The sequence below is a fragment of the Scatophagus argus genome, chromosome 12, assembly GCF_020382885.2.
Source record: "Scatophagus argus isolate fScaArg1 chromosome 12, fScaArg1.pri, whole genome shotgun sequence".
Taxonomy (NCBI): Eukaryota; Metazoa; Chordata; class Actinopteri; family Scatophagidae; genus Scatophagus; species Scatophagus argus.
Genome location: NC_058504.1, coordinates 14,157,332 through 14,182,083, shown reverse-complemented (window position 1 = coordinate 14,182,083; position 24,752 = coordinate 14,157,332). Strand labels below are relative to the sequence as shown.

General features: G+C 41.7%; 2 protein-coding genes across 7 annotated transcripts; both read right to left on the bottom strand.

The window, feature by feature from the left end:
• Positions 1-3,316: 3,316 nt before the first annotated feature.
• On the bottom strand, positions 3,317-16,990 carry LOC124068023 (C-terminal binding protein 1). 2 transcript variants are annotated; one of them, XM_046405892.1, is made up of 11 exons: positions 16,873-16,990; positions 15,704-15,752; positions 15,276-15,419; positions 11,666-11,820; positions 11,373-11,517; positions 11,057-11,263; positions 10,636-10,850; positions 9,798-9,928; positions 9,580-9,707; positions 7,290-7,407; positions 3,317-7,141 (listed from the first exon to the last, which is right to left on the bottom strand). In XM_046405892.1, the coding sequence occupies exons 3-11, from the start codon at positions 15,334-15,336 to the stop codon at positions 6,967-6,969; spliced, it is 1,335 nt and encodes a 444-aa protein (XP_046261848.1). In that variant the 5' UTR covers positions 15,337-15,419; positions 15,704-15,752; positions 16,873-16,990; the 3' UTR covers positions 3,317-6,966. The 2 variants fall into 2 exon arrangements, with proteins under 2 accessions (XP_046261848.1, XP_046261847.1); XM_046405891.1 differs by lacking the exons at positions 15,276-15,419; positions 15,704-15,752; positions 16,873-16,990 and adding an exon at positions 13,780-15,212.
• Positions 16,991-17,654: 664 nt separating this feature from the next.
• Positions 17,655-24,628, bottom strand: LOC124068025 (protein FAM53C-like). 5 transcript variants are annotated; one of them, XM_046405899.1, is made up of 7 exons: positions 24,499-24,535; positions 22,629-22,693; positions 21,967-21,994; positions 21,737-21,828; positions 21,566-21,617; positions 20,648-21,483; positions 17,655-18,775 (listed from the first exon to the last, which is right to left on the bottom strand). In XM_046405899.1, exons 4-7 carry the CDS (start codon positions 21,818-21,820, stop codon positions 18,527-18,529), a joined length of 1,221 nt encoding a protein of 406 aa, XP_046261855.1. In that variant the 5' UTR covers positions 21,821-21,828; positions 21,967-21,994; positions 22,629-22,693; positions 24,499-24,535; the 3' UTR covers positions 17,655-18,526. The 5 variants fall into 5 exon arrangements, with proteins under 5 accessions (XP_046261855.1, XP_046261854.1, XP_046261851.1 ...); XM_046405898.1 differs by lacking the exon at positions 22,629-22,693 and having other exon boundaries at positions 24,499-24,602; XM_046405895.1 differs by lacking the exon at positions 22,629-22,693 and having other exon boundaries at positions 21,737-21,994; positions 24,499-24,628.
• Positions 24,629-24,752: the final 124 nt, after the last annotated feature.

Sequence of the window (24,752 nt, the reverse complement as noted above, 5' to 3'; positions counted from 1 at the left end):
GGCGACCATTCAAAGTTGGAATTCCAAGTCAGAAACTCAGGCAAGATCCATCTAGCACAACTTCACCGACAAAAGCACACGTCGGTACAGCAGTCAGAACCCTTTCATCACTTTTTTCTCAGCGTTGTGAAACGTGACAGCTTTGTAGCTTTCATTTCCATGCGGTTGAGTCGTGCCTGATTGCGCTCTTCACAAGCATGCGATCCTGACATGCCTACACATCTCCCATGTCTGTTTAAGTGTGCTAATCAGTTCAAGCCCGCATTGGTTACTTATGAAGCTCACACACTTGACATGAAAACATCTGCTTGCTGTGGGCATCCATGTTTTCCCCCGCAGACGCACTGGGAATCAAATATAGATTGAAAACCAGCAATACCGACTGGGAAACATCAAACCCTGACTTACAGTGGAGTGCAAAGTTTGTGTCATGCCTGCTAGCATGACTTGAAACATTAATATATATTTTAGGCTCAGTAATTTACTAAAACCTCTGGGTGCTGTAGCTTTTTGAAAACATTACTCGTACAAGACGTTTTGGTTGGAGAATATTTCCTGCTATTTTCAGTTTTTACCCAACCCTATATGGTAAGTGAAATATACTGCGGTGTAATGAAAGAACATGTGCATCAGAGAGGCTCACTGATTGTTAACCATTTCTAGACAATAGTGTCAATTCATCATTAATTTCAGTTATTTCATGAGATTTGATGACAATAAGAAAAATACAAAATATAACCAGTCTTATAGGTCAATGGATTGTTAGTGCTGGTCCAATAAAAGATGCAGTATCTGAAAAAGGTCTGAGACAACATCTGAGTCATTCAGTGACTGGAATAATATTTAATCATTCCAAAGACAACCAAAGACAAATATTTATCCACTCAGCTTCGGGGTTGGTAGTTTGATCCCTCCAAGCGGGATAGTTCATCTGTCTGGAGACTAATTCATCACGCAGACATGTATGCACAAGCATGCGCATATGCTAAGTTCCTCTCACACACACATCCCGATCTGTCAAACTGCTAGTCTTTCTCCCCTGTCAAGACTCAAAACAATATTCTGCTTTGTCAATGTTCTCATCTCATGACCTTTGACCGACTTCAAGTTGTTTTCTTCATTTGTTCTGACCTATTCACTCAAATCAACAGAAGGATGCCTGCGCAGGGTGACTCATCTTCTTGAGCACTTTACTGAATGTACTGACCCATCAGCAGAGCAGGAACCAGTACTCACTTTCTACTGATTTCACCAGTGTGTTCCCAGACCTGATGAAATCTTTGAGGCTTTCAAATAACCTTCTTTTCAAATAACCACCCCCATCCCCGTCTCTTCCTTCTCCTTTTGAACTAAACAAACAAATAAAAAAAATCTGGCTTCCCCGCATGTGGCGCTGACAGGGGTAACGTATGGCGTTGGGTGAGGTGGATGATGCTCTGCTGCACTCTGTTACGCAGTCTCAAGTGGGAAGAAACGGACCAAAGTGTGTTTGAAGTGCATATGAGTCAGGTCTGTCAAAATACTGCTTGCATCCTGGGCCTCCTTCAACAACACACGCTGGTATACACTCACTGTTATGTAACAGACAAGGCTTAGAGCACTATTCATTGAAATGGACTTAATTGCTTGCCATCTACCGCTTCCATAAGGTTCAGAAACAGCCTCATACTGTATTTTACCTTTCAAAAAGCACTCATTTTATAACAAAACCATTCATTTGGAGAAATATTAGAGTGGCTTTGGGAAATCCCTGGCAAATATGTTGGTGACAGTAACTTCAGATCCCCTAAGATGAGTTATTCAACTTTTGCAGATAGGTAGGTACCAGCTTCAACTAAATGTTAATTATTATTATCATTAAATTATTTATATTATCGTTGTATTTTGCACTTAATGTGTCACACATTCTCAACAGAGGACAGGTCTGGACTGCAGGTAGGCCGGTCTAATACCCGTATTCTTTTACTCCAAAGCCACGCTGTTTTAACAGTGCAGAATGTGGCTTGGTATTATCCCGCTGGTATAAGCAGGGAAGTCCCTGAAAAAGACGTCATTTTGATGGCAGCATATGTTGCTGCAAAACTTCAGACTTAGTGGTGTCTGGTCTTTTTTCTCTTAAGCCCAGAAGACACGACATCCATGATTTAAATGTTGACTCTTCATACCACGGCAAACTTTTCCACTTTGTGTCGGTCCATCTCAGATGAGCTTGGGCCCAGAGACATTGGCAGTGTTTCTGACTGATCTATGGTTTTCACTTTGCAAAATATTAACTTGCTTTGGTTGATGTTGCAAGGAACTGTGTTTGAACTGACAGCCTTTTTTCAGCATTCTCGTAGCAATATCCTTCATATAATCAAGCCACCTCTTGTAAAGATATTATGGATTATAGAGGGTGAAATCCCTAAAGGTCTTGCCTACCTGTTGAAATCTGATACATTGCTTCGAGTGATGTAACTTCAGTCTGTCTTAGCTGAAGTGCAAGACAACAATCAGGAATTAAACCTGCTGCTAGCACGCTTGAATTACTGGTGGTCACTGGTGCATTGTGGGTAATGTAGGCAACAGATTTTGGCAGGGAAGAGCACATGCAGAAACGCATATCTTAAATAAAAAAAATATTTTTTTTTGTCAAAATGTAGAGGCTGACAGCGTTCATAAGAGTGCAAAGCTGACTCAGCAGAATACACCAACGTTTATGACCATATTTGTCCAAGATACTAAAAAAAGCAAAAAGCTGCTTACCCAAAGTCATAGAAATGAAAAGAAATTATAGGATACACGCTGAAACACCAACACCAGCTATCTCTGACCTTCTGTGATAGTGAATCTGGTGTGGGTGCCAACCTTCAGCCAGCCAGAGGGAGTGGACTTCAGCTTTCAGTCCCTTCACTCCCTTTTAAGAGCAGGCTCCTGGTTACATGCATGTGGTAGCAATTTTGGGGCTGATAATCCCCCACCCTTCTCTGCCCTGTGGGTCTACAGAGAAGCCCCCTTTTCCCGTACGCCCCACCTAGCCTGCCCACTCGTAAAGCTGTGCCTGTTATGGCACTGCATAACCCCTCACTGCCATGTAAAAGAGCTGACAAACTGTGGTAGTAAACAATTTTGTTTAAAGACAGTTCTATGTCCTGAAGCTGCTGAGCGTAATCAGCTGGATGACACACTGGCAACTGGTTTTAATTGTCACCAACTTACTAACACTATAATCAAGAACGTGAGATGACAAAAAGTTCAAGGTTTGGTACATACCAAGCTTCTCGGAAAAAGTATATACTTACTGTTATTTTGAAAGGTAGAAACAACAAGGCATGTGTTTATTTTTTGAGATTTTATTAAAATACGGTGTGGAGTTTACCATTGGAAGTTACCATCACAAACATGATTGTTTCTAATAAAAAAGTAAACAAAAACAAAAATAAAGCTTAAGAGCCTAGTTACAGGAGATTTTTTTTTTGTTTTGTTTTTTGTTTGTTTGTTTTTGCAGTCTGGTGAAAGAAAAAAAAAATCAATTCACAATGAGAGTGAGTGGAAAAAAAAAAAACAACCAAAAAAAAAAACAAACACGTTCACATGTTGTAAAAATACATTTCCCAATTTTTAACATTACACACAGTCACTTTCAAACATTCATTCATTCCTTGTTAGATGGTTAGATGTCAGTGCCAAAAACAAAGCAAAACAGAGGGGAGAAAAAAAAAATTCAGACCTGTGCACAAAGAGGGGACCGAGGGGAAAGCGATTTCTAAAAACACAGGAGGCTGTTCTACACTCTGAGGGCAGAAAACTTTGGACAAAGGACATGAGACAGAGGGCGACTGCTGGAGGATATGTGTGCATTTGAACCCTGAGAGAGATAAATTGACCGATTCTTAATTTTCAGCTTTTTTTTTTTTTCCTTTTTGACAGACCACACCAAATGACCGCACTGCCCTCCCCTCCCCTCCCTCCCCCCCGCCCCCACACCTTTAAAGCTCCAGAGTGGTGGTAGCACTGGGTGGGCGGGTGTGGGCATTCTCTCACCCAAGACTGAAATATTAGCTGTGGCTTTGAGAGCATACACACTGTGCTTATCTGTTGGCCAACGTACATACACACTGCCGGGCTGAATTCAACTTTTTAAAAATTTGATAAAATAAACATCTTGCACATTAATGCCAAGTAAGAATTCACACTGGATTTATGTGTCTGAGCCAAAAACAAACTTAACTTAAGCTTAACATGGTTCACCGTTGAACGAGACATGCGAGGTGTTGTGGATTTAGGCCTGTCAGGTTGCGAGGAGCATTTTGCGGAGCGGCCTTGATTGTGGTCTGTTCTTTTCAACTGGGTGTGTCTCCTGACTTCACCTGCTGTGGTCAACTGTATTAAGGCAGTGAGTGGTTCCATGGCGACTTTGTATAACAGCTACTCTTACAGGGAGAGAATAAGTAAGGCCCAGAGGAAATCAGCTGGAACAGACAGTTGGGAAAACACAGGGGGAATAAAAAAAAAACAAAAAAAAACAAAAAAAAAAAAGGAGAGGGATCTCGTTTTCTCTGAAATGTTTCAGTACAACATGTAGAACACATTAAGCATATCCATAGAAATGAAATCCTACAATAAAACAATAGTTTTTATAACAGTGCACTGCTGAACTGAAAAAATATATATAATCATCATCATCAAACAGCAAAATTTAAGATCACTATTATGCTCATAATCCAAACTATGGGGGTTATTTTTTAAAAATATATACTCATCACATGACAGAGGAGCCTAGTATCTCAGGACACAGACATGCTCCATGTCTCTTGTAGACTCTGAGGGGAAAACTGTACATCACCAGAAACTGACCACGACAAAAATGGCAACTCGGGTTGAAAACACTCTGAGGGGGGAAAAGGCCAGAGGAGCAGAGGGAAACAGCAAGATGACACAAATTCTTTAAGCCAATAGTATTTCCCCTAAAACGATACCTCACATGCACTATAGATAGAGCAGCCTGACGACGAAAGGGGGCAAAAAGGTCAACAAAACAGCATCTACTACTACTGTCCTAGTAAAAGAAAACTAGCAGACCATGGCAAACCACTTTTGTTTTTTCCTTATTATTCATTAGCCAGTAAGATGAAGGTTGACACATCAACTACAGTCTGAAGTCTAAGAATGGGAAAGGGTTGTGCTGAATTTTCCACAATGGGGAAATAAAAGGTAAAGGCAAAGAGATACACGTCGGTTTTGAAGCCTGAGTATTCAGTGACCTAAAGCGAACCTAAAAATATTTTTTGTCAATTTATTTCATGGGGAAACCTTTTTTTTTATTGTATCATTACTGCTACAATTTCACAACCCTTCTGGTAAAGAATAGTTAAGAAGTATCTAGAAAATCTGTACAAAAAATAAAAGGGTATGCACGGTACATTCAATATCTGTTACTGAGGTACTAGAAAGGTGTTCCCTTGACACCAGGGCAACAGCGTTAAAGAGTTACTCCTAGGGACTATTCCTTTGGAAAGACGATAGCTTGTTATCATAATAGGGTGAGGGACATCACACACACACGCACACACAAATCTGCATACACGCACACACACATGCCACTATCATTAACAAAGCCAGCATGCAAGAACTCGGTCTCCTTGCTCCTACACGAAATCTAATCTCTACTGTCCCCTCACACTTAAAGGAATCGGTGGATGCATACTGGTTCATGGGCACATGTGTTAGGGGGGCCATGACAGTGGAGGGTGGTGGGGTGCAGCAAGATCTAATTAAACAACAAGGTGGTAGTCAAGTCCTGGTCATCCATCCTGGGTTCTGAATGTAGGCAGTGTGTGGTCATGTTCTTCATCACTACGGTTAACCTGTAACTGTCCATCTGCTGGACTGAAATGAGCTACATGCAAATCTCACAGAATGGTCAGCTGATGCCCTCTGCTGGCGACACCTCTGGCGTGCTGTTTTGCCAGCAAGGAAGTGTTTGCTGTGTTTGACTCTTGTGCGGGCACAATGCATCAAGACCTCACACGTAGCTCTCCGGCTGGAAGATGGAAGTTCATGCCTAGATGTACTCTGTTATGACGCTCTAATCCATTATTTCATGCCAAAACAACCAACAACAGACAAAGCATGTGTAAGCACAGGGATGACTGTCCTAAAATATGACGGTCACAGCTGTAAAAAGGAACTTGGGTATCACTATCTGAAGTGTGAGCTGTGCAGATAAAATATACTTTGACTGTCAGAGAGAGCTCAATACTGACAGCATTACAGACCCCGTCTGCTGAGCACGCTGATGACAGTGCCAAGGGCCAAACTGTGCTGAGGGGTAGCCTAAATGCCTGGTAGGGAGGACAGGATGCATTGTGATTCTGTCTGGTTTCCTTAAGTACACATTTCCCCCATCACAAGAAAAAGGCGTAGGGGAGAAAAGAAGAAGAGAGCAGTAACATGAGCCGTTAATGTACAAAGGGGGGCTTCAACTTTTCTGCCTCTGTGCCTCTACAGGTAAGAATCAGAGGAGGACTGCAAGAGGCAACAGACTGTAAAGCCTCGTGTCAGAAATGATATATATATTTTTTTTTTACAAACAAACAAACATTAACACCTAGAACCACAACAGATCAATGTTCCATTAAAACAACAGCCAACTAACCATATAAACCAATCCAATCATTGAATCCTTGAGAACAGTTATTGCTGACGTTGTGAGGGAGTGAAGGGCGGAGGGGATGGCAGGTGAAAGGGTCAGATGAGAAGGAAGATGGAGGGATGTGTCTGTTCTTGGGGTGTGGATGGGATGGAGCTAGCTGTGGATAAGTCACTCCTGGGCTGGTTATGTGATCTGAGGAACAAGACTGTGTAGATCCACATCAGGTCAAACTGGCGCTGCCAATGTACTGGAGGGTCGGGCTGCGTCTGATGCTGGGAGGTGGGGGCTGGTTTCCAGAGGTGACGGAATGTGCTGGCCGCGGCGGGAGGGGGCTATTGGTCGGAGGGGATGTCTCTGTCGGCTTCAGCCTTAGGGGAAGGGGCATGAGGAGGGTGGGAGACAGGGGCGATGCCGTGCGCCAGGGTTCCTGAAACCAGACTTTCAACCCCTCCGCCAGCTCCGGGCAGACCCCCTGCTGCTGCAACATTGATCAGACCTGGAGGAAATCTTCAACACGTATGGGGGGGGGAGAAGAAGAAATCATATGATAGTTGTTCCGGTATGAAAAAAAAGAAAAATGGAGCACTACATCCAGATCCATGTTCATTCTCATAGTCACTTGTTCACTGTCATTCTCTACACTCGCTCCTCTCACCTGTAAGTGGCTCCATTAAGTTCTGGGTGAACAGTGGCTGCCTCCATGCTGGGCCACTGAGAGGCTGCCATCAGATACTCCTTATTAACACAGTTCTTCAGGCTGTCAGGGATACGTCCTGGAGTAGAAAAAAGAGACCGTTATTCTGTCATAGAGGTTTTCTGGTGAAAAACGGTGGTCATAAAACGTAAAGCCCCAGATGTTAAACAAACAACTCCTGTTTTAGTGTCTCTGATCAGTGTGAATGAAATAAGCAGCATGCGTCAAAGTCATAGTTCCTTAATAAATTCCTTGTGCACCAGACCTCCCTTTGTGGCTCATGACAGAGCTACAAGCCAAGCTGCACATCACACTTCTTTCTGTAATATATGATAAAATAAACTGACATCTGTGCAGACCGTTGGCCAGGCAGAAAAAGCAATCTAATTATGCCATGTTGGGCTCTGAAATATTATAGACACATTTTTACTTAACTTTCGACTGTAGTTTTCTACGTCCAAAGGAGTTGCTAAAGAGTATCATATACTGCAATCAAGTTAGGTAACAGATCACCCACCAACACTTAAGCTTTTATACACACACAGTCAGTAAAATAATTACACTACAATCATCAGAAACATCACGAATTTTGCAGGGCTCAAAGCAAATCGGTGATTCAAAAATGAAAACATTAGATTTGTGCTGTTCCTGTCTGTACTGTACTAACCAATTAATTGAAGTGAAGCAACAGTTTTGATACTGTTTTGTAAAATGGTCTTACCGGTACAGTTGGGTACACTGACTGTAGACAAAGATGGATGGCACGAGAGCTCCTCAAAAGTGAAAAAATCTTTGATTGCCCCCTGGCAAACGATGCCAGTACAGGTCATAAACCCCGCCCCCTCCATTTTAGCAGAGGGGACTCTGACCAAACTAAAACTCAAAGTACACATCAAATACATTTTCCCCAAAGATGTTTTCTGTCATTTTAAGTAATTCATGTTATGCTAGAGAAAGGTCACGATTAGCAGCTGGGTGCTGCTCCTGACTGGGAACTCGATCCCTCAGCTTTATAGTCCAATCATAATGGGTGCAGCATTTTTTCAGGTATAGCTGGAGAGAGCTAGCACCATGCAGCTAACAGTTAATCAGAAGCCACGGCAAAGCCCATTAACTCAGTGCCACAACTTGGCACTTAACCAACGCTCACAAGAAAAGACTTTCATTCTAATGTTATGTTACACACTAAAATACCTGGGCAAGAGGCCTTGTTTTGATTTGCTCTGTTTGCCTTGATAAAGTTATTGCATTACATTAAGACAAAGCAACTCTTCCTGCTTCAAAGTAAAAGCCCTCAAATAGTTCAGTGGACTAAGACACTTAATTTTATTAACAAGGCTTTTATTGTGAAACATTTAAAGGAACACTATGTGGAACCCTGCATTTGATTTGTACTTGTAAGTCATAACTCCAGATGGCTTACTAAATTGGACACAAAAAAACACGAAAGTGCGAAAAACATGCAAAACCACAGTTTTGTATTTACAGTAGATGTTCTGGGCAGCCATCCTTGTTGGCAAACTCGGTGTCCTGTGAGGACGACTGAGTTGACGAGTTGGAATTCTGCCTTCGGAGGCATTCTATTGGTCACTTTTGGCTTCAGAAGTCGGAAAACGACTTAAGAGTATATACTGAATGCAGCAGAAAACTGACTGACTTGAAAGGTTCCTACGCGCACTAGAAATGTAGCTACTGTCATCTTTTCTGAAGTTGCACTAGGACGAAGTTTTATTTTACTGATTATTTTGATGTTATTGTCAAAAGAACAAAAGTTACGTTAAACAGTTGTTGGAAGAAACACAAACATGATACGTCACAGGAAGGAAGGAAGGAAAGGAAAGTGACATATCTTGTCATTGGAGGGAACTCACTCCAATGAAATTTGTTCTCTGCATTTAACCCACCCAAGTGACGTGTACACACACACAGCAAACCCGGGGCAGTGGGCGACCGCGTGCAGCGCCCGGGGAGCAGTGGGGGTTAGGTACCTTGCTCAAGGGTACCTCAGCCATGGACACCGGGACGGGGAATCGAACCAGCGATCCACCGGTTACGGGTCCAACACCCTAACCGCTGAGTTGACCTGATAAGGTTTGGTGATGCTATGCTTCTAATTATGGGTTCAACTGAAGTGGCTGCTGAGTCAGGTGCCACACCTACTGGTAAAAGTCGGCATACCAGTCCAGTCTGGTGTCTGACTGCATATCCAAAACCATTTTGAATATTTTGACAATGGCCCAACCCTACTTACCAGTGATGGCACGGCGAACCTCCCTGGCTGCCTCCTCACGAGCCTCCACAGATGCTTGCTCACTGTACCAGGATGTGTGCGGAGTGCAGATCAGATTAGGGGCATCCTTTAGTGGGCCTGTTGAAAAACTGTTAAAAAGCGGAAAAGTTGGTACAGAGCAGAGTAATGAGGCTGTGTATCATGTGCAGCAATTGATTTTACTTGTCCATCGTGGTTACCTGAAAGGTTCCGTCTCATGGACATCCAGGGCAGCCCCTCGTATCCGGCCCTCTTTCAGGGCCTGAGCCAATGCTTTCTCGTCAACCAGGCCACCTCTTGATGTATTCACCAGGAAGGCTCCCTGACGCATCTGTATGAGAGTCAGCAACAGTGTGATTAAACCACAGTAATTAAACTACTTCAAATTAAACAGTGGTAGACTATGTCAGAGAAGGCTACAACTTCAGTCTGCAGCAAAATATAACAGAATCGCCAAAAATAATCTGGCACAAATATATGCAGTTCTTACTCTTTCAATCTATTATACAAACAATCCTATAATATGGGAGCAAAGGTTCAGGCCAAGTTGAAAGCAAGAGGAAAAATGAGATGTGAGGATTAGGGCTCTCTCATGCAGAAAACAGACAGGATCAATCACACGATTTGATATAAAAATACAGAATCAAACAAATGAATGAACAAACAAATAAATAAAATACAGCTAAGTTCTGGAGTCATTTAGGGACATGCTGCTTTTATCTTCCTGTGCTGGTGTCTCACTGACGGTATGGCTCAGCTCCTCAAAAAACCTCAAACCTTTGGTGTTTCAAGCTTCTTAAATGCAATGACTAGGATTTTCAGACTGTTGTTTGGACAAAAGAAGCAAGCTGAAGATGTCCCTTTGGAATTGTGATTAACATTTTTCACATTTTAAAGACCAATTGATTAATTGTGAAAATAATTCACAAGTCAATCTGTAATGCAAACTTATTGTTAGTTGCAGCACTAGAGTACAGACAAAATTTGTTTGCAAAAGACAAAATGCACTTTGCATACTCAGGAGAAAAATCCACACACCTGTTTGATGGTGAAGTCATTGATGAGGTGGTGGTTGTGCTCGTTGAGGCTGCAGTGCAGGGACACACAGTCAGAGTGGATGAGCAGGTCCTGCAGGGTAGCCATGCGCTGCAGGCCCAGTGAACGCTCCACGCCATCTGGCAGGTAGGGGTCATAGAAGATCACACCAAAACCAAAGGCCTTAGCCCGCAGAGCCACTGCTTGGCCAACACGCCCTGGAAGAGAAAAAGAAACGGTAAATGGTAGGGTTAATAACAGCCACTGCACAAGTATAAATACCAAACAGACCTAAAGTATACTGTTTGTTTGAAAAATAATTTTTGTTCCATTATAAGTCAATAAGACGAACACAAAATCTGCTTTAAGTAAGTGTTTACTTATCACTACTTAAATACCTGGCTATATGATATACTCTACTTACCTAGACCAATAATACCCAGGGTCTCACCCCGGATGCGAGCAGCACCACCGGCTACCTCCCTGATCTGTTCCACACTTGAGGCACGGGTTCCCTCCCTGAGGGCCTGGTGCATCCAGGTAACTCGCCTGTAAAGGTTGAGAATCAGACATAGCGAAGTGTCGGCTGTCTCCTCCACCGAGGCCGCGGGCACGTTACAGACGGCAATGCCTGACGGGTACAAAGGATGAAAAGAATTAGCCACTCTGGGTGTCATTTCATGCCTTAACTTATTGTTGATCACTTGTTTCTGAAAATATATTTAAAATCCACCACTTACCTAGCTCAGCAGCTGCTTTGATATCAACATTGTCAAAGCCAGAGCCAATCCTGACAATTACGCGGAGACCTTTAAATTTTTCCAAGTCATCTCTGGACAGTGTGATGGTGTGGTAGAGTAAGGCAGCCACTGCCTCATTTAGCACCTACATAAAACACATGCATTATATAAAAACATTAGACCTAAATTTCCAGGCTGTTTGGTGGAGACAGTTCTGCTGAATTGGATCAAAGAGTCAGCATTTTTTTAGGGTACAGCTGAGATGTGGACTTCTGTGGGTGTATTGGCTCTACCTTCTCGTGAATCTCTTGTGTAGACTGGGCATCACAGAAGGCTACTGTGGCCACATCTTTGAGAATGGGCATTTCTACAGTGCAGTCACGCCCGTCCAAAAGGGCCACCAGGGGCCGTGGGTGCATTGGCCCGTTCAGGATGGGGGGTCGGATACCTGAGTCCAGTGGGAAGAAAATAATGTTGATTGTTGGACATAACCAACACATAATAGAGGTTAAATATTCAATGATCATTGTGAATCTGGGGGAAAAAATGCACATTTTCATCTCAGTCTTCCTGCAATGACAACTTGATAACACGCTGAGTATACAGCTACAAGTGGCTTGCATTTCAGAACAAGTACGGTTAAATTTCAGACTAGTGACTCGACAGTCTGGACTACCAAATGTCATCAAATTCTCATACAAAATCCCCTTGCACATATGGCTAAAGTTAAAAGGAGTTAAGTGCCACAACCCTTAGACAATAATAACTCCGACTTTTATGACTTGCCTTTTCCAACACATTTCCACAAACACCCGGAGGGAACTACCACCTAATGTGTGTAAGTGTATTTTCCTTCAGAGTGTTCTTTGGTTACAAAAGTGATCTAAATCTGTGATGGGACATGGAGCTTGACATATTCAGTATTGAACTCCAGCACTGTTTAGGAATGCATGGAATCAATATACACCATCTAATTTTCATCACTCCATCTCTGTTCGACTCAGGACTCCTCATGGGGGGGAGGTTAGATTCTGGTTAATGACGGAGAGCAATTTTGATTAAGTCGTAAGTCTGGGAACTTGACCTGCCATGGGGGGGGAGGGGAAGAGGTGATGGAGTGTGGTGGGAGGGGGGAGGGGTGGAGAAAACTGCAGGGTCTCAGAGAGGAGGTGGTGGGGGTACATGAGGGGATCTGAGTCATGACCTAAATTCTCCTGTCTGGAAGAGTCCCTCCTTTCTATTTTTCTTGTTCGCCCCTTTCTTCAGACATACAGAAACACACATACACATACATTTCTGCTGGCAATCATCTGCACATTTGGCCCATGTGCACCATAGCCATTTACCATTTTGCCAACAAAGAAAATGCTGCATGTCAAAAACAAATCAGTCACAAAACAAAATAAATGTCACATCTTTTCCAATGCATTGGTGTTAGGTTAGGTGAAATTTGTATTTGCAAATAGCATTTAAGTCTCTCTCTCTCTTTCACACACACACACACACCAACTCTTGGCTTGGGCTAACCCCACATATGCACCACTACACACTATTCTGTCCCTGCTGCATGACAGGTGTCTGTGTCCCAGGGCGGGGGGAGTGTGTCTAGCTAAAACATTTACTTGGAGACAACGTAGAAGGTAATGCTGAGATTACAGACGAGGTAAGGGAGCTGGTAGCCTAAGGTGGAAAACAAATATTTGTGAACACTTTCTCTGACGTCTGAGAATTTCCCAATACATGCATGATATGCACACAGCCAAAGAAGAAAGCCTGGTGCCCTATTAAAAATGTACAATCTATTGCACTCCATCTTGCAGTGTGATCCATATTCATTGCAGATGGCTCAAGAATGCTACCAGGCCTACTGCTACATGCTGGAAGCACAAAGAGACTGTTACTATGGAGAAAACCCGGAAGGGATTTGTCACAAAGACACCCTCTGAAAAAGTAGTTCTAGAAATAAAAAAAGTAGCACTACACATACAGTAATTTGAGTCAAAGGACATAGGCATACCCGAGGCCTACTACGCGCCAGCATGGCCGCACACACAATACAATTCATTCAGTGATTCATTCATTCTCCCTCCCTCTCCCTTTCTTTCCCCTCACTCCCTCCGGCTGCAGTTGGAGGAGTAAGAGGTGAGGGGGAGGGGCAGTGAACGATGATAATGCAGCAAGCAACGGTACTCCACCCAAACGCAGCTAGACACACACACACACACACACACACACACCATTATTCAGTTCCTTTTTAACGGCTACGACAACACAAATACACGCAGAAAATAAAAAGGAAAACCGCGCACACACAGCTGCTCTACACCCAAACCCGCCCTTCAAGCCCCAGTTCACAAATTTAAAAAACACATGCCAAAGAAGAAAATACATGAGCACCGTGCCTAACCTTGCATTTTGAAGTCTGTGAGCCTGTCTTCCTCTCTCTTGCCTTGCTCTCCCTCTATCGCTCTTTTTTTCCTCCCTCTCTCTGTCAGCCTGCTCTTGGCTGGCTGAATCCCAGCTGTCATCCACGCCCAGCCCCTCCCCCATAACCAGCCTCCAATCACAGACGGCTTCATTCAGGACAAGCCAACCAGCACTAACCTCATTAGCATAGCCCAGGCTGAGGCCTAGGGTCATTTGGGCTGTTGTTGTTTTTTAAAGAGACAGCTGGTCTGTTTCCCTGTAGTTGCGGCCACGACCCTTCACCTTGTCCTCTCCCTCTCACCCGTCTCCAGAGACTCTCCAGACAGTTCCCTCCATTTTAGCACACCATTATGTCTGATCTCCATCATCTACACTCCACTCCACAACAGCTCAAAACACTGTATAGAAAACTGCACTGTACCAGCTCTGACTACGTGTAAAAACATACTAATTTTCCATTATCTTCAATATGGAATACAGTACAAATCTTCCATGTGCACATTCCCTGCATACCCTTTTAACAAAAAAATTCACAAAGACCACCTCCTCCACTCTCAAATGCACTGAGACGAGGTAAAAAATACAATAAAGTTTGGTGTTTTTACAACATGAGTACTTCAGGTAAAGAGCACCAAAGAGAAGCAAGCTATTTACCTTTCACCACCATAACACAAAAGAACTTTATCAAAACCATAATCTTCTTAGAATACTTGGGTAATATGTTCAAAATAACAATTAAATATTACAATTACACGAACAAAACATGAAGATGGTTTCAAAGAATGCAAAAACTTTGTAAAGGATATCTGTCCTCACTATCATTGGCCTGCACTGTTAGCAATTGCAGGCTCAAGCTAAAAACGGCGTGGTGTCCACATGTTGACAGACTAAAAATCACATAACTTAAGCAATAAGGTATTAAAGATTATTTTTTTGACAATCAGGCTTAACTGTCTGGCTGTAGGGGTATCACAGAGTTCTAATCCTTTCTCACATATACTCAGGGAAAACAGTACATGTATTCTTAATGTTTTTACGAATTCAATTTCATTGTTATTGGTAAAGATGTGAAAACAGGGGCAAGAAAAGGCTGGGGAAACTGTCTACTGCTCAAAAACACCAAATTCACCAGTGAACAGGCTACTTGGTAACAGGTGATAGTATTATGATATAAGAGCATGAAAGTGGCATATTTGAAAGGCTTTTTCACAAGTAGCGATGGGGAGAGATTTGAAATACACAACCGTATTAAAGATATTACTACATAGGGTCAAGAACACTTTTAAAAACCACTCTGTACTATTTTCATATATGCTTTACATTGTGTCCCAACTTTTTAGAATCAGGCTAGTATAATAAAGTTTAATTTGAATACTTTATGAATTAAAATATTCAAATAACCAAATAAACCTAAATCGTAATCATCATCCTTCATATTAAATCTTACTTTTTGTGTGAGCACTTATTAAATCTCACCCTCACAAATGCGGTCAAGTCTCTGCCGCTTGACCTGTTTGTGTTTGTCCATCAGAGCCATAGACCAGTCAGTCTGAACCTGGGACAGAGAAGAACAGATCCAAGTGCTAAGGAGCTCCTTTAACGATGTCCACGAAGTTTCACCTGTACACATACAGCAAAAACAGCCAGTAAAGAAAGAATATTAAAAATAATAAAAAAAAGAGTTCACTTGTTCATGTTTCCACACATTGGAATGACTTAATAATTTAAGAGCTAAAACTTTAAAAGGAATTGGGAGAACTGAATTTGGTGTTGAAAATCAGCAGCAATTCAGGTTGGAAATCAACTACTCCCAATTTTGGACAAAAGTTAAGTTCATGAAATTAACCCTGGAAGGCTGGTAAAAGCAGAATTTCTTCAGTGACAGACTGCAGACAGACACTCACCTGGAGAACAATGTCCTTTGTGCCAGTAGGTTTGACAACTTAATTTAGACTGTAAACAAAGAAAGGGGACATACATTTTAGATTATGAAATGTCAAACGGATGGTATCACAGAGTAACTCCATGTTATCAATATATGTTGTATACACATACACAAGTCAGTAAAATATAGTTATTGTTATGTAGATCCCTTGGCGTGTTTTCAAATGTAAATAAACTGTACTAAAAGCTTCTTCAGGATTGACCCTTACAGGATGATACTCTATCACTTTGCTTTTACACTTCATCTACTGTTTAATCTGGTAAAGTTGCCGATCACGGTATACAACTTTGTGGTCAACTTTATTTTAGCTTACGACGATAATGCCACTCTGTTCCACAGTGCACTTAAACACTGCTGGTACCAGTCAACATTAGTTGGCAGTATGAGAAACTAATTTTGACGATAACTTAATAATGGAAATATCAATAGTTCGGGAACTCCACGTTAGCAGCCAAGTTACCGTTATGTAGCTAACTATTTTATGGTGCTAGCAAACCCGTGTCTCGGCTATCGAGAATGATCGGGTCACCGAATGGTGGCTAACATGTTTATGTTCCATGCAAATGTCGTTATCTAGCTCTTCTTATATTATGAATATACCACAATTAGCATAATCTTCCCGAAGTAGTTTAGCTTACAATAACTTCTGAATCGCGAGCGGAGCGAAGGCTAACTAGCACGGCAGCTAACTAGCCGATCTTGGCTAGCTAATCCAAACACAAACACTTGAGGACTTTTAAGTGGAAAACATTTGAAAACTACGAATTCGTGCTACCCCTGAACATATACAGCATTTGGTGTTATTTGGAATGCACTAAGTTATAAAGTGTGTCCACAAATACACGCCCGTAGCTACACTTATGAGGCGTTTGCAGCATTGCTAACATTAGCTAGCCACCGCCGTTAACTAGCGTGCCGCTGAGTATGTGGGAGAGATGCAAGCGGTGGGGGAGCCCATTTCGTCCGATTTGTTATCAGCGAGTGGCGCTACAATGTGAAATAACTGACCCAGAAGCCAAAAAATATATAAATTCTACAGGGAAAGCTGAATCGCACACATGACTCAATTCAAGTAGGACTACTTTGAAACCCAGTGACTGAATCTTGCAAAAACTGCCAGTTATTTACCCCGGATAAACTCTTTCAAGAGTGCTGAGACAGTGTGCGTGCGTCGGTGGTGTTCCCTCTCTCCCGATCGCCATGAAATTAGACAAAAGAGGAAGTGGCTTGTTGGTTGGGGGTGGGGGGTGTCAGTCTTTGAATAAGCATCAGTGGACTGGAAGGAGCGCCCTCACCTTCCACGGCGGAACATTTCACAAAGTCACTCAACTGTCTTATGTGTAACAAGTCTGCGCATATTAATACGGAACTTTATGGTCGGTTTTTAATTTTATTCACTGTTGACTGTTTTCAAAAATCTAACCTATTTATTCCCCTACAAGATTATGTAATTGTTATCAAGATAGAGTTCAAGTTACCAGCCACTGGGTGTCATAATAATTGAACAATCTCCTGGCTATGATGTACTCTTTCATTTTAATATATGTCTAAATTATTTTTTTAATGGAAGACAAGACACCTTTTGGGAAAAAAATAGCATTCTATTAAATTTTATTTGTACATAAATTGTGCAACAGGAATATTTCTATCTGAAAAAAAAAAAAAAATCATTTATGAAAGGCCACCAAATCATCTTCATCACTATCGCCTTTGTCATGTACACTTAGAATTGGCATGTGTGTACTCAGTCTAACCCCTGTACAGTACATTACACATTGTGCCCTATGGAGTCCAGCTGCAGCATCACTTTAATTATTAAATTGACTATTATAGTGCATGTGCCATTTGTTCAAAAATATCTGGATAAGCGCAAATGTAGACTGCAAAAACGTCTGGCTGTTAAATGAAGACCAGAGCATCACAAATTCTGTATTTTAAGCTTAAGGCATGGTCAGTTTACAGCATCATCAGTATTAATGTTGACAAGGTGTGTTGATGCTCAAGCAATTGAGGGAAAAAAAAAAAAAACTACAAGAAAAGGTTCTCTTTGATGATGTACAGTTATTCCCAAAGGACACACTGCCATTGTTTGTGTTTACTGCTGTTTAACCACAGAACAGCAGTAAAAGATGATGTGTCCTTAGCATATTTGACAGTCCATGAGATGTTTAAGGAACTAATGAAATCCTGGAATGTATCCTGTTAAACCTACTGGAAAGCATTTAAGTACAAATCAGTATAATGTTGTTTGGGCTACTCAAATAATACTTTGATCTAGACTTTGATCTCAACACTTTGTCTGCCTTCAACATCTTCAAAAAATTATTCCCAGATTAAGAGAATGAAATATAAAAGTACATCTGATGGAACACTGAAGAATCCTTACCTCTATCTCATTAAACTATTAGCTTTTAATCATTTAACAAGATATGTTAAGCACATTTTACTTCCTCATGTACACAGCGTTCTCTGATGAGGAAATGCAAGGATGTAAAAATGTGTACCAATGGTTAACACAAATTAAGACTTGCATCAATATGAAATATTTGCCAAAATTCTTAGTGCATGAAAAATTGGTTTATTTGCTCATGCACACTACTCTATAACATTGTGATTTGATATTAGCTTTTTTAATAGCTTGGTTCTTGATCATGAACTCTGGCCAGATGCCTCAGGAGGGCGGCAGGTTCCTGAGGACTGTGCCAGAAGAGTGCACAAAGCCTACAGGTGTGCTTAACATGGATATGAATGCGGCCATCATACTGGGAGAACCAAGGAGTGGTCAGTTCTCTTCTATAAGATTCAAGTCCAGTTCTGTGCAGTCTCTTTCAAAAACAATCTTTTGTCCTCCATCTTTTGCAGTCCTTTTTCTTTCATCTTCTTCATCCTCTTCTTCACTTTCACTTAATGGCCCAATGCTGGCTCGTTCCACAAACTCAGCAGGGGAGCAGGCTGAGCACTGCTCTGCCTGGGAAGACACTTGGACTATGCAGCCACCCGTACCACACATTAGGTTCTCATGATTACCAATCTACACAAGAGGGGAAAAAAAAAAAAAAAAGGTGTCACGTTATCATGTGACAACTCTAGAAATTAACATTTGTCAAAACACCTCATTAAAACGGGACCCAATATCATTCTCATTGCTCAATAATGCAGACAAATTATTAGCATCATATAACTCAGGATACACACTCAAATGGTGAAAAAATATATATGTACGGCAGTGAAGACCTCTGGCAATGCCAGGAAGTGTGTATGGATGACAGTGCCTGTTCCTTGGTTAGGAATAGATTACCGCTGATTTAATGAGCTTTGCCAACATGTGTGATCCAACTGAAACAAGCAACAGATCAACCTAAACACCATACATCATTTACACACCATTTACTATGGAAACTACAGACTAATTGACCTGAATGTCATTTAATCCTGTTAAATGTGCAACAGACTGTCTGACCATTACACAAAAACAGAATGTGCAGGCCAAGAACAGGAATGTGAGCAAGCCAGCGTGCTGAAACCTTACAGCTACCTGTGTACTGGGTGGTTCGTCAGAGTGATCTAATATTGAGTGTAAATAAGTGAGGGGTTAAAATAGTCTCAATTATGAGAAAAGGTGCTTTTAAGGATTTTGTTTAACCTTCTTATACCAAGGCGATGAGCAAAGTTGTGTTAGTTTTGCTTTATTAAGCAAAGGGAAACCTGTGACAGGAATCTGATTATGAATGGGTAATACTCATGTCCAGTATAGTTTATTATAGACAGTTTTCAGTATGAAAAGGCTGCATGCTTTAAAGCTGGCTTCAAATTCAGACAGGAAGACTGCAGCTCGAGACACTAGGGCAGTGACCATTGGTTAAAACTGCCTGCACCAAAACCGTTCAGAACCATATCCTGACCAATTCTGAGTAACGGTACCTTTAAAAATAACTTGTCACATTACAAGGTAACTTGTAATGTCACATTGTTACTGCTGAGAAAACTAACTTGTTAGAGTACTTTTGTGTTACCAGAGATTAAAACACTTTGTGACTGAGCTTCAACTAAGAACGTCAAGAAATAATCTTGAACCTAATTTTGTAAAACAGAAAAATGCAACCGTGCAACTTCTGAATTCAAGAATTGAATTCAAAGATGGGCTTCATTGACTTGTTAACTCATAAAATACACTTTTTTCAAGTAAAATAAAACTCCCCTAAAAATGTCTTGGTTAGTCTTTCCGTTACTCTAACAATCACTGACTTGGCAACTTGTTCAAATAAATCATTGTGCGGCTGCAATATACACTAGTAACACACACTGTTATTTCCCTGATGTCTCCATTTGCCTCTCAACGGCCTGCTGAGCAGTGGTTCACACTTGTTCAGTCGCACACCATTAAATTGACTAAACAAAATGAGGAAAAAATGCCCCCCTAAATATATATATTCATCTAATCTCCCAACCTTAGTGGTGCATCGGACAAATGGACACCTGTGCACACTTTGTTTCTAACGATCTGACAGGCTATGCTAGATTCCATGAAAAAACAAAACAAAGGCTTGGATAGCCCTGTAGTACATCGGGTTTCAATAAACATTCTATTAACGTCAACAAAAGCAACAGAAATACAGTATTATTTAAAGAGTGACAGGTTGCTTCCTTGAAATCATAACTTAATGCCTCATTACCTGAATGACAAACACGTTTGCCATTACAACAAAAGTAATCTAACAACTCTTAACGTGTGACTTAGTAACATGCAACCCCCAACTCTGATCCTGACTGATATGAGTGAGGCAGGAATATGGAAATAGATCTTATCAATGCCATTAACTACGTGTCTCACAATATAAACACCGCTATGAAGAGACTGACAAAAACTGCCCAACTTTAGAGCCCACTGGACATTCCTGGTCACCTGTGTCATCTTGCTGAAGTCAAGGCCTGGCCTGGGGCAGGGCAGAACATCTGGGTCATGGCGCCTCTTCAAGCGAGGTTTGCGCATGTCACAGGGCTGTGAGTGGCATCGCGGCAGTGCCAGGTGCAGGTCACGCCTGGAGGAGGAAGGTGTACTGCAGGCTGAAGTGGGAGATGGAGACAGGGCTGGGTGTTCCATGCCACTAGAACAGCCATATGTGAGAGCAGAAGCAGGGGAGGGCTGGGGGGCCAGAGGCACCACAGAGGTGTCCTGAATGTGCACGGGAGAGAGGGAGAAACGGCGTTGCAGCACTGAGTGAGAGACCAGGGGGGACGGTGAAGAGGAACAGGAGGAAGGAGTGGCGAAGGAGGCAGAATATGCTCCTTTCGGTTTGTCACAGGGGTCCCATGGGAAGCTCCATGGTAGTGGAGAGTCAGAGGACAGTGCTAAGCTAAAGAAGGTAGGGCTAGAAGAGGAGTGTAGGGATGACGAGGTGAAGGAGGAAGTGGGACCACAAAGTGGCAAAGAGCTGGCTCCAGAGCCTGAACTAGATGCTCCTCCACTTTGACAGCCACGTTTGACTGGGGTCCAAACCTTGGATGCACTGGGATGCCAGTTGGAGCGGCACAGAGACAGGTCCTCTGGCACAGAGAGGGACCGGCAGTGGCGTTTTGAAGGTGGTGGTGGGGGTGAACTTTGGTAAGTCTTGTCTGTGAAGGAAACCTCTGATCTCCGGATAGATTCTCCAGAATGAGAAGGATGCCATAGGGTGTCTGGTCCACAGGTATTATCCAGAAGGTTGGCTCTGGATGACCTATGTGTAGCTGAGCTGGACTCTGAAAGTGTCAAAAGACAGACATGAGACAGACCTCCCTACCAACAGGTTGCAAATGCTGAACTTTTTTTAAATGAACTTGCCTTCTGTTGATCGACAAGCACTCCACGAGACAGTGGGACTGGAGCCCACTGCCTGTAATGATTGAAACAGAAATTTAACAACTTAAATTCAAAAGCAGAACTTATAAAACTAAGTGACTCAAGGAAAAAAAGCAATTGCTAGGACAACATTAAGTTTTGGATCCAACTCACCACATTCACATTGAATGAGAAAGCCTTGCAATAAGGCTCCTCCAAACTCTGCTTACGGAGCTGCTCTGTGATAAGCGTCACCATAATTGTCGCTACAATCCAAGAATAGACATGGAGATGAGGAGGAGGAGAGCTACTGAGGGCAGTGGAAATTGTATCAGTCAGAATTCTGGCATGGATTGTGGTGTCCCCTCCACACCTCAACCTGCCAGCCTGACCAGTTTTCTCACTTTGCCATCATCATCATCTTCAGGCCATCTAGAAAGACAGATGAGAAGAGATGCACATAGAGCAATGTGATTGATTAACTGAAACTGCTTACACACATTGCAAAGAAAGCACAGCACTGAACAATAGCTTATTAAGTGCCAGACAGATCCACTAGACCTAGGAAAGTAGTGCAAAATCTGCTAAGGGGGACTTCCATTCGCATACTTTAACTGTTGTAGTGCAAAAAAAGCCCCAAGAGAGAGGAAACAGAATGCCTGAATAAATGTGTTCTAGTAATGGACAAGCAATTATAATGACAAGAAGCACAGGATCTACATGAGGTCTCATTCACACAGGAAAGGCCAAAATTTATGTTCACTGACAGGGCACACATAAATGTGAGGAAACCCATAACAAAGAAACACTTAACATTACATAATATGTATGGTCATCTCTAATTGGGATGGCAAACATAGTGTACATAGTGTTCAAATGTAAAGACAAATATCTCCCCACACAAAAACCTTTGTGGTACTATTGTGGCAATAAGAGTCAGCTGGGTCCAGTAAACACAAATGACAGGAGTAATGTGTTATGAAGTGAGTGGTGAAGGTGAGGCAGAAAGGGATATTATAGGTTAAGTGTGTGAAAAATGAATGAATGAAGCTTTGAACGCTCTAACCCAATCATCACGTAAGATCGAAGAAAGCCTCTGTACAGCACGATAATGTACACCTCGAACTGAATCTAAAACAGTGAAAAGACAGTATTATTATGATTTCATAATAATATAAAAATAGTCAGCAGTAAGGCAATGAAATGTCTACAAATTGTTTTGTCAGACCAACAGTCCAAAACCAGAAGACTCATAATTTGTATCATAAACAATAAAGAAAAACATCAAATCCTTACATTGAGGAAATGTTGCTTGAAAAATGAATGAAATGATTAACCCGCTCTTTACAACACATGCATTATTTCTCTGAACATAGGATCACAACACCCACAGGAACTCTTGTCCACACTTCAGTTTGGAGGAGTTCTTCATCTGTATAATCATGCATCAACAAAGTGCCATTGAATTCAAATATTTAATCCACATTGTTAAAAACAGGTTAATATTCAGCCATGGCACTGAAAATTTTGAAAATAACACGTAGCTACGCTTTCTGTACTCAAACACATTAAACTCCTTACTTTTCATTTATAGCGGTAGTAGTACATTCCAATAAATACTTCTTACCTGACAGAATGAACTACTCTACATTTATCAAGTCTGCTTTTCATACACGTCTGACCTGAGAAACATAAGCCTTTTTTTTCCCCCATTAGGTTTAGATTATTACAGTTAAGAAACTTAGCTCATTCTATTTTGACAGGGAGAACTATCTGAGTGTCTTACACATGTTTCCAGTGTTGCCCTCCCGCAACAACTTAAATCTCACAAAGAGAGGCCAGAATTCAAAATGACTGTCTCCATTAGTCACTAGGTCACAAACACATGGAAACCCAGAAAGAAAGTCCAGGGAGTTAACCTTTAATGTTGACACAAACCAAGCACTAGTGTATAAACTATAGCAACTTAAAGTTACGTCTCAATCTGAATTAAAACGCTTGGTGATAATCTGGTCCTAATCATTAAAGAAGTTTGTTTCAGCTTTTTCTGTTGGCAGTCAGATGTGGCCTCCAGGGCCTTCCACCTTGTGGAAATATGGTGCTTCACTGCTAGCCCAGTTGCACATGTCAGAAAACAAGCTACTTCACTGGCACAGGCTGAACCTCACCCTGAAGCACCAGCCACTATTAAACGCACTGCAAATCACAGAATGACTCAGTTTGCTCAACAGCCAGAACAGTGCTGTCAGCGAGTAACTGATTTAAACATTCATCAATTCAACCAATCTTGACAAGAACTTTGCTGTTAACATAGTGTGATATTCTCCTAACGACTACCAAGACACATTTGGCATAAACGCTATTAATTAAGGCTAATAGGTTAATTAAGTCTGGCATAAAGATATTTAAATATGTATGACTAACATGTTAGTGAAACCACCAATAAGTTAATGCGCAGGTTGCCCTAATTAAAAAAACCAACGTTTGTGTTATTCGGTTAACGTACAACGTTATCGCTAGCTGTAGCGCAACTATTTGTCACTGACAAAGTACGACTTATTAACATACAGGGTTAGATTTACTGGCTAAATCGTATACCGACGTTAGCTTATGAGCAACGAGAGCTAGCTCAGCAGCACGATGCAGCCCATTGAGCACCGAGTTGTCAGACTGTTGTGTTAGCTTGGTTATATTAGCTGATAGGTAACAAGTGTACTATCTAGCGTTAGATTGCTTACAGTCGGTCTGCTTTCTACCGGTTAATAGCTTGTCACTGTACCCAGATGCAGCCACTGTTTGTTAGGCTATAATATGAATAAAGGCGGTAATAAATGTAACAGCCGGGATGATACTATCTAAATACGTTGTAGTGTTAGCTGGGCTACGCAGCCTGTTTGCAAGCTAGCATGCTACAACCGTGCTGATGTATTACCTACATTCAGTGGTTCCTTAGCAACCGAAGCGGCACACAGTGCACCAGATGGAATGAAGTTTAGCCGAGTATTTATAGCCTTTGGGCGATACCAATGCAGAGGTATGTTGAATACACTACCAAAAAAAAATCGAATATTGAAGAAACCGCACAATGCTTATATTGTGCACACTTCTCCACTATGACGTTTATTTATATGTTCCCAACTGAAACATTTTTTTAGCAACATATATTACGCTTGTTTTGGACGTCTCTGTC

What these genes read in the sequence shown, in the direction of transcription:
- LOC124068023 (XM_046405891.1), bottom strand. Translation starts at nt 13,951, where the DNA reads ATGAAGCCGTCTGTGATTGGAGGCTGGTTATGGGGGAGGGGCTGGGCG. An exon ending in CATGAGACGGAACCTTTCAG is followed by an intron (nt 9,708 to 9,797) that starts GTAACCACGATG and finishes GCTTTTTAACAG; the next exon opens with TTTTTCAACAGGCCCACTAA. An exon ending in CTTAATGGAGCCACTTACAG is followed by an intron (nt 7,142 to 7,289) that starts GTGAGAGGAGCG and finishes TACGTGTTGAAG; the next exon opens with ATTTCCTCCAGGTCTGATCA.
- LOC124068025 (XM_046405895.1), bottom strand. Translation starts at nt 21,820, where the DNA reads ATGGTGACGCTTATCACAGAGCAGCTCCGTAAGCAGAGTTTGGAGGAG. An exon ending in TGCTTGTCGATCAACAGAAG is followed by an intron (nt 21,484 to 21,565) that starts GCAAGTTCATTT and finishes TGACACTTTCAG; the next exon opens with AGTCCAGCTCAGCTACACAT. An exon ending in ACTTCAGCAAGATGACACAG is followed by an intron (nt 18,776 to 20,647) that starts GTGACCAGGAAT and finishes CCTCTTGTGTAG; the next exon opens with ATTGGTAATCATGAGAACCT.